Raw genomic sequence first — 14,625 nt, 5'->3', positions numbered from 1 at the left:
CCCGAGGGATATAGGAGATCTCAGCAAGGAGAATTGGAGATGCGTGTTGGTACAGCACGGACTTTATGTATTTGTGTATGTTCATATCGGAATTTGGCAGAGGACTGAAGGTAGTAGTGGTAGTAGTAGGTGTTGGTGATGATGTCGGATTTTGGGTTGAGTTCAGCGTGTTCTGTTAGTTGCCTTTGTCGCAGTGGAGCTTCATGGGGTTCTTCAAAGACCTCTACAACTCGCAAATTATAGAAGGGCTTTGTTAAGGACATTCTACTAAAGTGTTTGCATCCTCTAGGCAAACCAGTTATATGTAGTAGCTGTTCTGCTGTGAAGTGGAGAAGGAGTGGTATGGATATCATGACAGATCCAGCGGCTACTACTACGGACGTGGAGGTATCTACTCGGATTGAACGAATGATCGGAAAGCTCTTCCTCGAGAACGGTTTTGAATCTGAAGTCTTAGCGGGAATACGACCGGTCGCTGGTGTGGAGTTTCCTACGGATGAAGAAGGGCGCCTGGTGGTTGACGATCCTCAGCAGCTTGTGATGTGGTCACAGAGGAACATATTGGAACGAATGAGGATAGTAAGGATGGTATTCGGACCTAATTTGAATCTTGCATGGTTGGACCTAAGATACGCTTTGTATTTGGGCTACTATTCAACATTCCGGGCTGCCTCGTGGCGTCCTCGGCTGACACTGATGCAGTGGAGTCAACGACGGCGATCTCGACGTATATGCCGCTGAGAGGGCAGAGGGAAGCTGGCAGGGTAGTTGGCTTTGATGTGAAGGGCAGGAGGTAGTGATGGCGAGGAAGACGGGTTCGAATGGCACAGGAGAATTGTATAGTTTGAGAATAGAGAGTCAATCTTCTCGGCTGAATTTAGGGATTACGTTATGAGAATTTTTATAGGATTTGGGGTAGGAGTGTAGAAATGGAGTAGAATTATTTCCATGAATATTTCTCGATTTTCTTGTAGTGGTCGACACAGGTAGTTGACCATGTGTATGCTTTTATACCCTCATTTTCCTCATAGTAGCGTAGAGTGGTTGGTAGACCGTTTCATTAGAGCGAATGTCATATCAGGCGTGGTAAGTGATCGGCAATGAGATTGTCGGTGTGGGAATAAATATGCTCAGTTTTCCTCAACTGAGATTTATAATTTTCTCACTAATTATGGGAGTTCATATAGGAACCTGGTTGGGTCTTCTAAAATGTTGTCAGAATTTCAATATTGTCATTAACCATGTGCGTATTTTACCAGACTGACGCTGTCAGGTGGTGGTGTGTGAGGGACAGTGAGATGGGCCTAAGGGTGTGGAAGGAAGACCGCAACGGGGAAGTGGAGTTGGCAGTTTGGGAGGGAGCTCTACTGCCGGCTATAGCTGGGTCCTTGGAGGATGAGATTCTGAGAATTAAATCAGAGCTGAATAGAAAGGTTACTGATATAAAGCTGAATCGGCATCGGGAGGGTGGAGGTGCTAAGAAGAGGAAAAGGGATGATGATGGACAAGTGAATCTTTGTGTTGTTTGTGGTAGTGCTTGGCTGGTTGTGTCAAATTACAGTGAAAAAGAATTGTAGGTGAAGAAGTTGCAGAAGGTAAGTATTCGAAGCAGCGGTCTTCGAATAAAGCTAAGGAGCAGAGTCAGGCGGCGCCTATGCACTGTCCGCAATGTGATGGGTTAATGCATGCAGGATGTGTACGCTCGTATGGGTGTGGAGGTCAACCTCAGAGAGTTCAGGAAGATATGGTATGGTTATTGCTGCAGAAGTTGTCATACCACTCCTTTGTGAACTCTCAGATTGCTTCGGGGCCTCTGACGGGCACATCAGGGCCGATACGCTGTTTGAATTGTCACCAGTTGGTTCTGGCGCGGAATTTGAAGGACTTGGCTGAGCACGTCGATCAGGAGGTTAAAGCGGCTGAGAGGAGGGGGAGGAGATTGGCGATGAAGGAGAAGCAGGAAGCAATGGCGGCCGCGAGATATGCAGAGGCATTGGCTCAAGCGCCGGGGAGGAGGGAGAGGAAGAGGGTTGATTATACATCGAAGGTGAATCTAGGGTCTTGGTTGTCGGAGTGGTAGGCGGCGCTGTGCGATTTTTTGAATCGGAGGGGCGTGGGTTCGAACCCTGGTGAGGGTGTTTTTTGTCAGGCCTTTGACCAGCAGATCAACCGAGCGCTGAAACGTAGTGAACATCCTGAGGAGGTAGAAGATGATGATGAAGAGGATCACGTGTCGGGTGGAAGGTCAAGGAGTGCGAGGAGGGAGTCGCAGAATCTTAGCCGGTGAGTGACTTAGATTTTGATTATCACTCAAACTACTGTTTCAAGCCACAGTCTGGTAGAATATGCATATGGTCAACCACATGTGTTGGTGATAATGTGAAAATTGGGAGGAAATTTAGGGAGATTCCCATTGGTTTCTGTACACTTCTACCCGAATTCGTATGTGAATTCCAATAACTGTTGAGAGAACTCCTGAGCTGAGCTGAGTAAAGCGAACATATATTCCTACTTCAACACTGCTTTAGGGAAGCCCGCCTTGCGCGTCGCCACGTCCATCAGGAACAGCAGGCCACCATGGGAGAGGCAGTGGCATCAGTTGAGGCATTGGGTAGTCGTACGTTATCTAATGGGCTGAGGAAGAGTAGTAGAGTGCGAACGCAGAGGGCCCCGACGAGAAGTGTTGAGTCGGAGGCAGCTCTAGGGAGTTCTATGGCATCATCTTCTTCTTCTTCCTCATCCTCTGAGGGTAGTGTAGAAGGCGATGGTGACTATCTTGAATCGGGGGATGAGGATATCAGAGCTTCTGATGTCGATGATGAGGAGGAAGAAGAGGAGGAGGAGGTTGATAATGATGGGGGTATAGCTGCTGATGTGAAGAGAGAACACCAGCAGAGGGTAGCTGAGGATCAACACCAGTTGGAGGAGTTCCCACAAGGAGGAGAGGAGGAGTCTGTATCGTCATCTTCTAGTAGCAGTAGTGCTTCGAATAGCGATAGTGAGTCGTCGAGTAGTATTGACTGAAAGGGTTGATTGCTCATGTACGTAAAGATGGATTTTCTGGTATATTTGCTTCGCTCCGCTAGACGAAATTTGCATTTTCGTATTGCTCCTATTGTGACTATAACATTACCATTGAGCATCGAGACGTTTTGAATGATGACAGTTTCCACTTGGAGGTTGTTGATTATGTTAATCACAAAGTGAGAGAATACGCACATGGTCAAGTATGTGTGTTGGTGAGAATGTGAAATTTGTGAGGGGGGCTTTGGTGACACCTGTGATCGGCGAGTTCGGGAGGGGGAGTGGCCGAAAGGCACAACACGAAACCTGTAAATTAGGTTCGTGATTCGCTTCGGCTGTCGGCGACTTCGAGGCGGTTGTTTGCTGAGGCTGGCAACACACTGTACATATTAGCATCAAACGGAGGAGTTCTCGATCGCCGAGATTTCCTCCGCTGGAATTCTCATTGGTTTCTGTACACTCCTGTCCGAATTTGTATATAAAGTCGTATTATTTACTTGTAAAACTCCTGAGCTTAGCTGAGGGAAAACAAAAGTATATTCCAGCACTGCTTTGGATCCCGGTCAGTTTATAATGACGATTGGCAGTACCAGCGCGAGTGGGCGAGGCCCTGTGGACCCCCGGGTAGTTCGAGGCTCCAACGTTGGCTACTTTACGAGGCGGAGAATAGAGCACCAGAAGAGGGTTAGTGCTGACACCCGCTCTACTGTGGGAGTAGCGAGGCTTTCACCGATGCGGCCTGCGAAGTCGATGAGGAGACGGTTGAAGGAGGTCTTCGAAAAAGTGGCTACTGGCGAGTTCCTTGCAAAGGAGGACAGCAGTGAGAAAAGCAGCAGCAGTAGTACTGTTGGATTCGAAGAAAATCTGATTGAAAAAGTGTTAAAACGATCGTTGATGGCCGCCTGTAGCGTTGTGGGGTTTTCAGGAAGTAGTCGTGAAGCAGGGCAAGTCTATTGGTACGGAAATTGACGAGTTTGAAGAGTTCGAGCCGTTTTATGAACGCGAGTAGCTGAGCACTTCGAGGTATAGGGTTTACTACTACTACTACTTCAGACCGACGCTTCCTCCCATGCGAACTGGGATGGATAACGTGACGCAAGTTGACGAGAAATATGTATATGACTTCGACGGCCAGGAGGTCCAGAGAGAGATAATTGATGTTATAGTTAATAAGACGATGCAACAGGCATTGGAGGAAGTGCGGGAAGAAGAGGTAGTACTAGTAGGAGTGGGCAGTAGGCACGCTCCGAAAGGAACTGTTGTGAAAAGTCTTCTTTGACGGCGTTATCATACATGAACAATAGTATCATCGCTCACTCGAGATATCACAACTCTGGTGGAATTCAGGAACAAGTGGCCATTGCAGACTTCCAGCAGAGGTGGCATGAGAGGCAGAAAGCTGAGCGGGAGAAGTGAGGAAATTACGGTATGGACGGTGCCGTAGGGTAGTGTAGCAGATACGAACGGCTCGAGGCGATCGAAGTGGAACGAAATGAACGAACTCAGGAGCTCATCAGAGAGGCTGATGCGAAGGTCAGAGCAAGGCAGCTGCTCGAGAGGAAAATCGAAATTGGACGGTTTGCCAACAAGTAGTAATTACGAAAAGTGCTGTTGTGATATATGTTCGCAGTCCTCAGCTGATCACGTTAGTTTCCTCACTACTCATGAACTAGTTTAGAAACTAACAAGAATCTTGCAAAATTTCCCCCCAAAATTTCCATATCACCACCAACACCCTCTCCCACACTGGTTATGGTTTTTATTATTTCGACTGTAGATTTTCCGAAAGGGTTATTGCCGAGACCTTAGCCGAACTCAACGCGATCGGTAGATTTGATAATCTGCTACTCAACGCAGCTGAGCAGGTGAGCGCTGCATTTTTCCTCCCGTCTCGTTAGTTGTATTCTATGCAGTTGTTACTTCAATCGATAATCCCTGTCGTTGCTGAAGATCTTCATATGCATACAGTCGCAGTAGAGGTCACTACTCGTCTTATACACGACAAGTTGTCGAGCTGTTCGAGGAAGTTGGCGAACTCGAGATCGGCCCCACAGACGCCCGAGGCGGCCCTATTGCGGGTGTTTATGCTTGACCCCCAACACGTGGAAGGGGAGAAGGTAATGAGCAGCGTTTGAACAAGTCGTTTCACTCAGTGTCAGTGTTGTAATATATGCTCGCTTCCCTCAGCTGAGCTCAGTAGTTTCCTCGCCTACTATAGGAGTTTGCACATGATTTCGGTTAGAAATGCTCAAAAACCAACAAGAATTTGCCGAAATTTCCTCAGAATTTTCATATAGGTACCAACACATGTTGGTGAGCATGCGAATATTTTTACACACTGCTCAGTGTGGTAGATACCAGTCGGGCCTATTGGTATCGACTCCTCTACACGGCTAGTGGATGTCCTATATAGGATACAGCGTTGGATAGCAGAGCATGAGCCTGGGGTCTTGGCAGAGGCGACTGCGTTGTTGAGTCCATTGCAGCTCGCTACTACACCCCTTCTGGAATTGTATATAACTACTACAGGAGAACTTGTCAAGTCTACTGAGGAGCTGTTCGAGAGTTCTTTCATGGGGAAGATTGCTGTGCGGAAAAAGGTGATGGATTATCACTCTGATGATGGAGTAATCTCTGTATAGATACGACGGCAGAGTTTGAACAGAGACCAGGAGGAAAGCGAGTGAATATGAAATTCATGTATGTCAACATCACGTCGTTGATGCGAGTAAGGAGTTGTGTTTTGCATTGAGAAAAAAGTGGCATCGCCTCGATTCGAACTGACGCCCTACAGATGCACTACATTCAACTGCGTGAAAAACAAGTGCGAGAATGATAAACAACGAGAATCGTCCGGGGGAGTTTTCGATCGGCACGTGTCTGCTGGCACGATGCATTTAACGCCACCACCACCACTGCTGTGTAGATCTGCAGAAGCAACTGCCTAGTTCTGCCCAGTGCGACTGGTCAGATGAGTTCTCTATGGTATCGACATGAGAAACAGTAAAATTGTATTGGCGCATATCCCCACATAATGGTATGTCGTAGTAGACTGTATCGTAGTCGTCACTGTTGTTCGCTACAATACCCATGTTTTGATAAAATGGTTATGCATGAGCTCAGGTAAGTAGGGGTGAGGATCGCCGCTTACCTTCATTTGAGGACGTGCAGCGGGGCTTATATCACTCGGTGCTGCATCGCGAATCTTGGTTAAACAGTATTGATTGTATTCGCGCAAGGATGTAATATTTGGTTCATTTTCAGTCTACTTGTCGCATCCTCAGAAGGTCATAGTTGAAATCAGTCAGCGTTCTTGTTGTTCCACCAGCATCAATGTCTAAAGTAGTAGAAGAGGAGCCAACACCAACGCCAACAGGAGCAGGGGATGATACCACTGAGATGCCCCCGGAGATACACCGTGTGCAGGATGAGCGGACTCCTGAGGTCAGAGTTCATGTCAAGGGGAGGCGGAGATTGAATGAAGCCTTACTTGAAAAGTAGCACTAGTAGTAGTAGTAGTAGTAGTAGTAGTAGTAGTAGTAGTAGTAGTAGTAGTAGTAGTAGTAGTAGTAGTACTAGTACTAGTACTAGTAGTAGTAGTAGTAGTAGTAGTAGTAGTAGTAGTAGTAGTAGTAGTAGTAGTAGTAGTAGTAGTACTAGTACTAGTAGTAGTAGTAGTAGTAGTACTAGTAGTAGTAGTAGTAGTAGTAGTAGTAGTAGTAGTAGTAGTAGTAGTAGTAGTAGTAGTAGTAGTAGTAGTAGTAGTAGTAGTAGTAGTAGTAGTAGTAGTAGTAGTACTAGTACTAGTACTAGTACTAGTAGTAGTAGTAGTAGTAGTACTAGTAGTAGTAGTAGTAGTAGTAGTAGTAGTAGTAGTAGTAGTAGTAGTAGTAGTAGTAGTAGTAGTAGTAGTAGTAGTAGTAGTAGTAGTAGACTTACCATATTCCGCCCAACACCTCGAATTCAGGTTCATAGGGCCACTTAGAATGTGTGATACCTATGGAGAACTCCATGATACATTGAATAGGACCATTAGAGATTTGGAGGAACTCAATGCTTTTGAGGATATCCGTGCCACAGTTGACCACATGCCCGGAGTAAGCCCTCAATCACAAGTTATCACACACTTTATCTCTCGCAGTCCCCACCGGGCAGCGCTGATGTCACTTTGGAAGTAGTTGAAAAACAGCGCAACTACGAAGCAGGAGTAGACATGAATCGCTTGGGAGAGCCTGGAGCTGGTAATAGGGAATTCTAAACAGTGTTTGAATTTATGCACTCTGGTCTCAGCTGAGTGCAGTAGCTCCAGAAATTTGCATACGAATTCGGGTAGAAGTGTACAGTTGAACTCCCCATTGAGAATTTCCCCAATTTTCCTCAAAATTTCCACAAATTTCACCTACACATGTCGTTGAATGCATTTATATTTCCCCACACCTTTTTAGATATGAGTATGAATATACCATATATTTTTGGAGGCCTCAGCTCGGTATCGCTCCGCTACAACAAGGCGTGGCCGGGATCACAAATGTTGAATGCGACTGTCAACATTCCCAAGGTGAGAAATTTTCGGGAAATTTTTGAGATATTTTTTCCTCAGCTGAGAGGAGTTGGTATTACACCCGCCTCGGAAGGTTGGGAACTCGAAGTGGAAGCCTCGAGAGATACTACAGACCTCCGAGGCTATTCGAGTTGCAGAGGCATTGCCACTGGTCTCGCAGCTGTGTTCACAGATCGGGCCACTGGACGCCACACGTTCACACTTAGTTCTACGTTGAGGGATCTACTCCCGGAGATTCAACCGGCTCGACAGGGTGGCGCGGAAGGGGAGAAGAAGACGTCGGCGTCTTATGCGGTTAGGAGGCTTCCATTGCGTAATGTGGTGGGAAAGTATGTGCATGCTCAACTACATTTTTCGGCGACCAAGGGGGAAATTTTTTTAGGGAATTATTACTGTTTTCCGGATATTTGTACGCGAGATCGGATGAACGCTTTGTTACATGAGAAAACTCCCGAGCTCAGCTGAGGAGAGTGAACATATATTCTTCCAACATTGTAGTTTCTCCTGTGAGGTGAAAAGCACTAGTGAAAAATATATTTCACGACTACTGCATATCACCGCGAATATCGCTTTTGTCACAAATGTCCTCGTATGCATATTTTCCTCGTCGTTGGTAGGCACTATGAAAAGTAGTTGTAAATACGCCTATACTCGGGATGATTTACGATTCGACGAAGCAGAGGAGGGCAGTAGCCACGCTGTTGGGGGCTCACTACTGCACGCATACGCTGACCTCACACCAGGGGTGTTTGGTAGTACTAGAATGGTAGTGATGGAGGTATGGAGGAAATTGTGATCAGGTGATGTGAGCTTCCTTAAGTTGGCGGCTCTGTCGGAGTATCATGGGTATCTGTGGAGGGCTCGGGACTGGACATGGGAGGCTGGGGTGATATGGGACGCTGTGAATTCGACTGAGGTCTTTTATATGAGGTTAACGTATGGTTTATATTTTCGAATAGAAATTGCCAAATTCTATGAAAATATGTGCGGAATTGTTGTATATATTTTCACATGGGCATCTGCGAGGTCTCAACGTGGAATCCAAGAAAAGTTGGGCCGCGAATGGTAACCCGTTTTCGATACACTTGTATTAACGCGACTTAGAGCATACGCAGTGGATGTAACATAAGTCGATTGAGTATTATCTTTTTGAAGTAGGTATCCGGAGGCCTCATAGTACACCCCCCTACCCAAGCCGGCGTAGCCTCCGTCACACCACTACAGGATCGGTCAGACTTGAATGCTCCTCCTCACATGACCTCATCAGCATCACTTTAGGTTTTTCCTCGGCGGTGGAGCGGTTGACCCCATATCGGGTTTGCGAGGGTTCCGATATCGTTCAGCGGGCCCGGCAGCGCCGAGGGTCGGAGGAGCTCCTGGTGCTGATCCTACGTAAGCCTCGCATGTTGATTGAAGTTTCACAGACCGCGATATGAAAAATATATTTCACGACTACTGCATATATCGCAAATATCGGGTTTTCACTGAGTATTATGCCACTTAACGCGAAACGGGCTGCGAAACTCCATCGTACGCCGCGTTTGGATGCAAGTTTGGCCTTCACAGCTGAGCTCAGGAGTTCTCTCACTAAATCATAGGAGTCTACTCTGGGTAGAACTGTGGAAAAATTACACGAAATTTTCCGAAATTTCTTCAATTTTTAATATTGTCATCAACCCGTGTAGTTGACCATGTGCATACTTCCCCCACACTTCTAGATACGACTACACCGGTGGGGATATGTTGTTGAGCGCACACGTGCAAGGGTCGATGCCAATAACATTCCTCAACAATCTGAGAACTTCTAGTGATGATACTGAGCCTCCCAGTGACTATGACGACGAAGTAGGAGCTCGTACGACGTAGGAGCTGTAAGATCCACTTTGGCTTAGTTCGATGATGACCGTGACGGAGGGACGCTTTCAATCCACATGAGAGCCTTCGCCTTCGCCCAAGCTGGCTGCCTTGTTGAGAAGCCTCAGCTGAACAGAGAGGTAACCTCATGCTGCGTTTAACCATCTGTTTAATTGCTTCATCTCAGCGCCTCTTTGGAGATCTCAAGGATGGCCTTCGTGCATCAGCTGGTGTTGGTTTGTCGTTGCCCTTCCTGGGGACGAGTAAGTGTTGCCCGGCGTGAGAAAATATACACGTGAAACTCTGAGGAAAATTGTGGAATTTTCATCGGTTTATGTTAACTTCTACCCGAATTTATTTGAAAACTTCTATAATTAATGAGGAAACTTCTGTACTCAGCTGAGGAAAGCGAAAATTTATTCCAACACTGTTGTTTCCTCCATTCTGGCGTCTGTGCGTCACTGGTTCGATCAGATCTCCTGGAGCTGAGCTTTGCATTCCCTATGGTTAAGAAGGCATCGGACGCTGTACAGCGATTACAGTTGGGGGCGAGATTAAGAGGCTTGCTACCGACGACCTCTTGGAATTGATTGGCTTACGAGTGTTTCAAGAAACCTAGAGTGTGAAGGCACTCGATCGAGTTGAGCTTCAGTTGATGGGACTTTTGGGGACGACGACTGAGTATATATAGTTTATCCAAAGTACAAACATCAAATAGAGACGAGAAAATACCAAAATACGTCCGCGGGGTTACATAACCCGAGAAACAGCATCCTCCATTTCGAGTGATTGCCATTACATCCAGGATTTACTACGTGGTGATTGGTGACACCATCACCTTACTACCGATTTGATTGAATTTGCAGTACTTTTCATATAGTATGAATTACAGTACATTGAGGAGGTTACTATTCCAACCAAAGAGGAATAGAGTAGAAACGTGCTACACATCAGAAAGAAGTTTTCGTAAATGATCAGAAAATCGCGGTGTCACTGCATCATCAATCCGCACTGATTCATCCCAATAACGACGTGCTATGTCTTCACGCAAAACGCGGGACCAATGCTCGACCGTGTCTGAAAAAATATGCAAACTTGTCCCGAAGTCTGTCACACACACTCACCTTGTAGACGGCGTCGCCGCGGATCTGCAGTACCGAAAAATAGTGTTTTGATACGATTTGCAAATGACTTCTCATCAACGGCCAGTGCGGCTTCGTAATAAATTTCTTTCGCAGCGTTTGCCGCGTAGAGTTGCAGACAGTGTGGTAAGTTAGCTCGGAGAATTGACGCGCGCTCTTCGGATGGAGGATGCGTTCGCGCCCACGATGGTTTGTTACCGACAGACTCAACTGCTGCCAGAACTGCTTGGGAACCGATCTGGTGGAAACGGTTATCCTCAAACCAGTGTTGGAGGAATATATAATCGCTTTCCTCAACTGAGCTCAGGGATTCCCTCACTAATCATAGGAGTTCATATACGAATCAGGGTAGAAGTGTACATAACCGACCAGGAATTCCTCAAAATTTTCATAGCGTCACCAACACATGTAGTTGACCATGTGCATACTCTCTCATATGCTATCTTGAATCGAGTGCATACGGCCATGACATTCTAATAGTGTTTCCACCAATATGCATAAGCTCAACTACATGTGTTGGTGACAATATGGAAATTCCGGGGAAATTTTGGTAAAATTCTTATTCATTTCTGCACATTTATACCATCATTCGTATATAAATTTCTATAATTAGCTTTGGAAACTCCTGAGCTGTGTCGAGGAAAGCGAGCATATATTCCAACTCCAACACAAGTTCATACATACTCACTTACAGCGGCCCGAGGATCGTATCCAGCCCGGCTCATCAGTTCCATGCCCAGCACGTCTGCTTCGTGTTCGCAGTGTCTTGAATATCTAAAGTGTGATTGAGAGCGGCTCGGACGACCCTAGGAGTTTACGGTAAATCAACGATCCAGCTAGTGGGAGGTCGGTGCCACATTAAGAGGTATCGGAAAATACCAAAGGCTGTCATGGAGAGCGTCGCGAATGAGGAGAAGTACCTTTGAATAGGACGTATAGGAGGAAGTGTTGGAATATCCGTTCGCTTTCCTCAGCCGAGCTCGGGAATTTTTTCTTCACTAACCATAGAAGTTCCCCCACGAATTCGGGTAGCGATGTACAGAAACCAATAAGAATTTGTTCAAATTTCCTCATTGGTACTAACACGTGTAGTTGACCATGTGCATATTCTACTACACTGACAGGAGGTAACCTAAGGATGACCCACCCTAGAGGGACGTCCATAATAGCAGCAGCACTGATCTGTTCTGCACCTGAGCTCATTATACGGTGAGGATAATCTACAGTGTAGCCTACCGTGACGGCTGATAACATGGGCAATCTCATGTGCTATTATGGCTGCTAGACGATCTCGGGTGCCACAACTAACATCGTGTTTCTCATTACTATTCATCGATCAACATCTACCGTGCGATGCAACCAGCGTAAATGAAGATATCACCACTGGGGAGGCAGGTGGCATTGCAAGTGTCAGAGAGAATGAGATGCACCTTCAGGGACCTCCTATACACCGCAGTTCGTATGCTTCTCACTTTCCAGTGCGGAATGAGCTCTTTACTCTCCTCCCACGTGTGAGGCGAGGCTCCCGAGCTGACCAATAGCAAACCAAATAGGAGCGTTGAGATCAGTGTGGGGGGGAAATATGCACATGGTCAACTGCATGTGTGGGTGACAATATGGATTTGGGAAATCTTTGCACTTCTACCCGAATTCGTATATAAACTTGAACTACAGTTCTTGTGAAAAAGCACGAACTCAGCTGAGGGAAGCGAACATATATTCCTCCAAGACTCGTTGAAATTATTACGACTCACCTTTTCAAATAATCGTCTAGTAGCTGAGGCAGTTCTCTGTTCAGCGACTCCACTATGCGAACAACTTCTCGAGTCAATGGATGGTCAGATGCAAGCACAGCGCGCGCCTGATGTACATCTAATGCCACTTGAACGCGAGTGCGTCGGTCTACGTCGTTTGCGAGGCATTGCTCGAGTATTTCTTCAGCGGCTTTCTCGCCGAGTTCCCGCTCCTCTGTGATTGACAGATGGAGGAGGCGCCATCTGAGAATGCTGCATTGCATGAACTTCCAGTTTGGGAAATTATGTTGGAGACAGTATGAAAATTCTGAGAAAATTTTGGGGAATTCTTGTTGGTTTTTGATCACACCTGTATCCGATCTCGTATGTAGATTTCTATAGTCAGTGAGGAACCCCTGGGCTCAGGTGAAGAAAGCGAACACTGTAAACTTCGATAATTTCACATAGGAACAACAGTCGCGCAGAAGTCGTAGATAAAATTGATAATGCTACCTCTCATTAAAGGGATTCCTCTCGAGACTGCCTAGTATAATCAGAGTCGTCAAGCTAGCCGTGAGTACCGACAAAATCGCCACCGACTTGTCGAAAATCCAAAAGTGATATTCTTCATGGCGATTCCCATTAGCCTTCTGTTTGATTGAGTAACTGCCATATAGGCGCTCCTAGTGTATACAGTTCCCGTGAGCTCCCGTTACGCTCGGGCTAGGGGCAATGCTTTGGCTGTCCATTTAGATCCTATTAATATCTTAGTTTTAGACGCTATAATGTATTTTCCCAGAGCCCCTTTAGCAGCAATCTTGGCCAGGAACTGCAAACGAGGGAGAGCAAACTCCATATGACTACCAGAATCTCGACATGGACGTGAGGTTGAACACGAAGTGGCCATTTTCGTATTAGCTCTCTGGTAGCAAACAAGTTGGTTTAGCTACTCAATGGTCAAGATGTATATGAGAGCTCACATTTTTGGACGGATACTGAGAGGATTACTACTGGGGCTATCATTTGTCCAACTTTGATGAGAGGTGGCAATAATGGTAGTAATGGCGGAGCCAATCGGATGCTAGAGAATGTCAGTAATGCTGGCATGCTAGTAGGGAGGAAGGCCAAACACGGAAGAACAAACTACGCAAGTTCATATCGCCGCAAGAATTGTGCGTGGCGAGGCGTCGTTTCACTAGCACGCATATTAATACTTTTAAGCTAGGTGGATATAATCGTGCGTTAATATTTCACATTCTCAAATTTCTTCCACAAATTTTAACTACATGCTACCCCATTTTCAGCATATGCCCCTCTAATACGCTACTTCCTACTTATTTATCCTAAACGCCTCCCAACACTACAGTTCTACTCTTTTCAACGCATTCCTAAACCTACATCGTGCGTAATTTCATCACGTTTTCTTGCACTTCTTGCAGTTAGACAATTTGTGTACCCACGCAGTTCGTGCAAATTTGGCGATCGTATGGGAGTACACTGGCGCGTGACGACATGTCGTCGACAGCGTCCTCCAGTTCCATGCTACTTAATCCGGGATTTCAACGGGTCCTATCTGCGCCCCTAGCTACCTAGGAAGGTAGCTATCTTCAATGTAATCAACCTCGCGGTATGGGAGATCGAGATCAATAATTGATCATCAATTAATCTCACATTTACAGGCCCTAAGTAGCTTCAATTCCGAATATAAATGCGATGAACAACTTTACTATAGACGGATGTACCATCCCTGGTTTCCAGCGTGATTTTCTCCATTGTCAGAAGAACATCTCATCACTCTGGGCGTAGCAATCTAATGGGCTATCATTGTGTTGGGCAATAGAGACCGGTTGGTACTGAGTTGACAACGTAACTGCCTTGGGTTGAAATGGAATAAACCTTATCAGCGTCAAGTTGCCTCATACGTCTCTCTTCGACTGGAGTTATTCCGCTTGGGCCAATGCAACTGATAATCACACCTTAAACTCCTCCGAAACTAATTCGCTGATCTTGGTGTGGCGTAGTTGCCCCAGCCGGGTAAATTGATTGTATTGAGGCATATCTTGGGGTGGCATAGTTGCCCCGGGCGGGTAAATTGATTGTATTGAGGCATATCTTGGGGTGGCATAGTTGCCCCGGGCGGGTAAATTGATTGTATTGAGGCATATCTTGGGGTGGCGTAGTTGCCCCAGCCGGGTAAATTGATTGTATTGAGGCATATCTTGGGGTGGCATAGTTGCCCCGGGCGGGTAAATTGATTGTATTGAGGCATATCTTGGGGTGGCATAGTTGCCCCAGCCGGGTAAATTGATTG

General features: G+C 46.3%; 3 protein-coding genes across 4 annotated transcripts; 2 read left to right on the top strand and 1 right to left on the bottom strand.

The window, feature by feature from the left end:
* Window positions 1-731: 731 nt before the first annotated feature.
* Pmar_PMAR027539 (conserved hypothetical protein) lies at window positions 732-5,711 on the top strand (the record flags this gene model as incomplete). Its single annotated transcript, XM_002768647.1, has 14 exons — window positions 732-793; window positions 1,274-1,508; window positions 1,578-1,595; window positions 1,799-2,047; window positions 2,150-2,283; window positions 2,754-2,898; window positions 3,950-4,029; window positions 4,078-4,237; window positions 4,372-4,436; window positions 4,482-4,613; window positions 4,802-4,889; window positions 5,079-5,141; window positions 5,379-5,624; window positions 5,667-5,711. 14 exons carry the CDS (start codon window positions 732-734, stop codon window positions 5,709-5,711), a joined length of 1,722 nt encoding a protein of 573 aa, XP_002768693.1.
* Window positions 5,712-6,357: 646 nt separating this feature from the next.
* Pmar_PMAR027538 (conserved hypothetical protein) lies at window positions 6,358-10,029 on the top strand (the record flags this gene model as incomplete). Its single annotated transcript, XM_002768646.1, has 13 exons — window positions 6,358-6,521; window positions 6,992-7,121; window positions 7,166-7,265; window positions 7,503-7,582; window positions 7,625-7,898; window positions 8,203-8,337; window positions 8,386-8,471; window positions 8,744-8,814; window positions 8,864-8,977; window positions 9,304-9,430; window positions 9,478-9,579; window positions 9,627-9,702; window positions 9,914-10,029. The coding sequence occupies 13 exons, from the start codon at window positions 6,358-6,360 to the stop codon at window positions 10,027-10,029; spliced, it is 1,575 nt and encodes a 524-aa protein (XP_002768692.1).
* Window positions 10,030-10,382: 353 nt separating this feature from the next.
* On the bottom strand, window positions 10,383-13,459 carry Pmar_PMAR027537 (conserved hypothetical protein; the record flags this gene model as incomplete). Of its 2 annotated transcripts, XM_002768644.1 has the most annotated exons (13): window positions 13,326-13,459; window positions 13,031-13,143; window positions 12,828-12,980; window positions 12,488-12,578; window positions 12,336-12,442; window positions 12,054-12,111; window positions 11,929-12,011; window positions 11,818-11,885; window positions 11,729-11,774; window positions 11,400-11,501; window positions 11,274-11,355; window positions 10,564-10,819; window positions 10,383-10,516 (listed from the first exon to the last, which is right to left on the bottom strand). In XM_002768644.1, exons 1-13 carry the CDS (start codon window positions 13,419-13,421, stop codon window positions 10,383-10,385), a joined length of 1,389 nt encoding a protein of 462 aa, XP_002768690.1. In that variant the 5' UTR covers window positions 13,422-13,459. The 2 variants fall into 2 exon arrangements, with proteins under 2 accessions (XP_002768690.1, XP_002768691.1); XM_002768645.1 differs by having other exon boundaries at window positions 10,564-11,355.
* Between the last annotated feature and the right edge of the window lie 1,166 nt (window positions 13,460-14,625).

This window comes from Perkinsus marinus (genome assembly GCF_000006405.1).
Source record: "Perkinsus marinus ATCC 50983 genomic scaffold scf_1104296967704, whole genome shotgun sequence".
Classification (NCBI taxonomy): domain Eukaryota; phylum Perkinsozoa; order Perkinsida; family Perkinsidae; genus Perkinsus; species Perkinsus marinus.
Note: the sequence above shows the minus strand (reverse complement) of the source record. Positions and strands in the feature narration are given on the sequence as shown.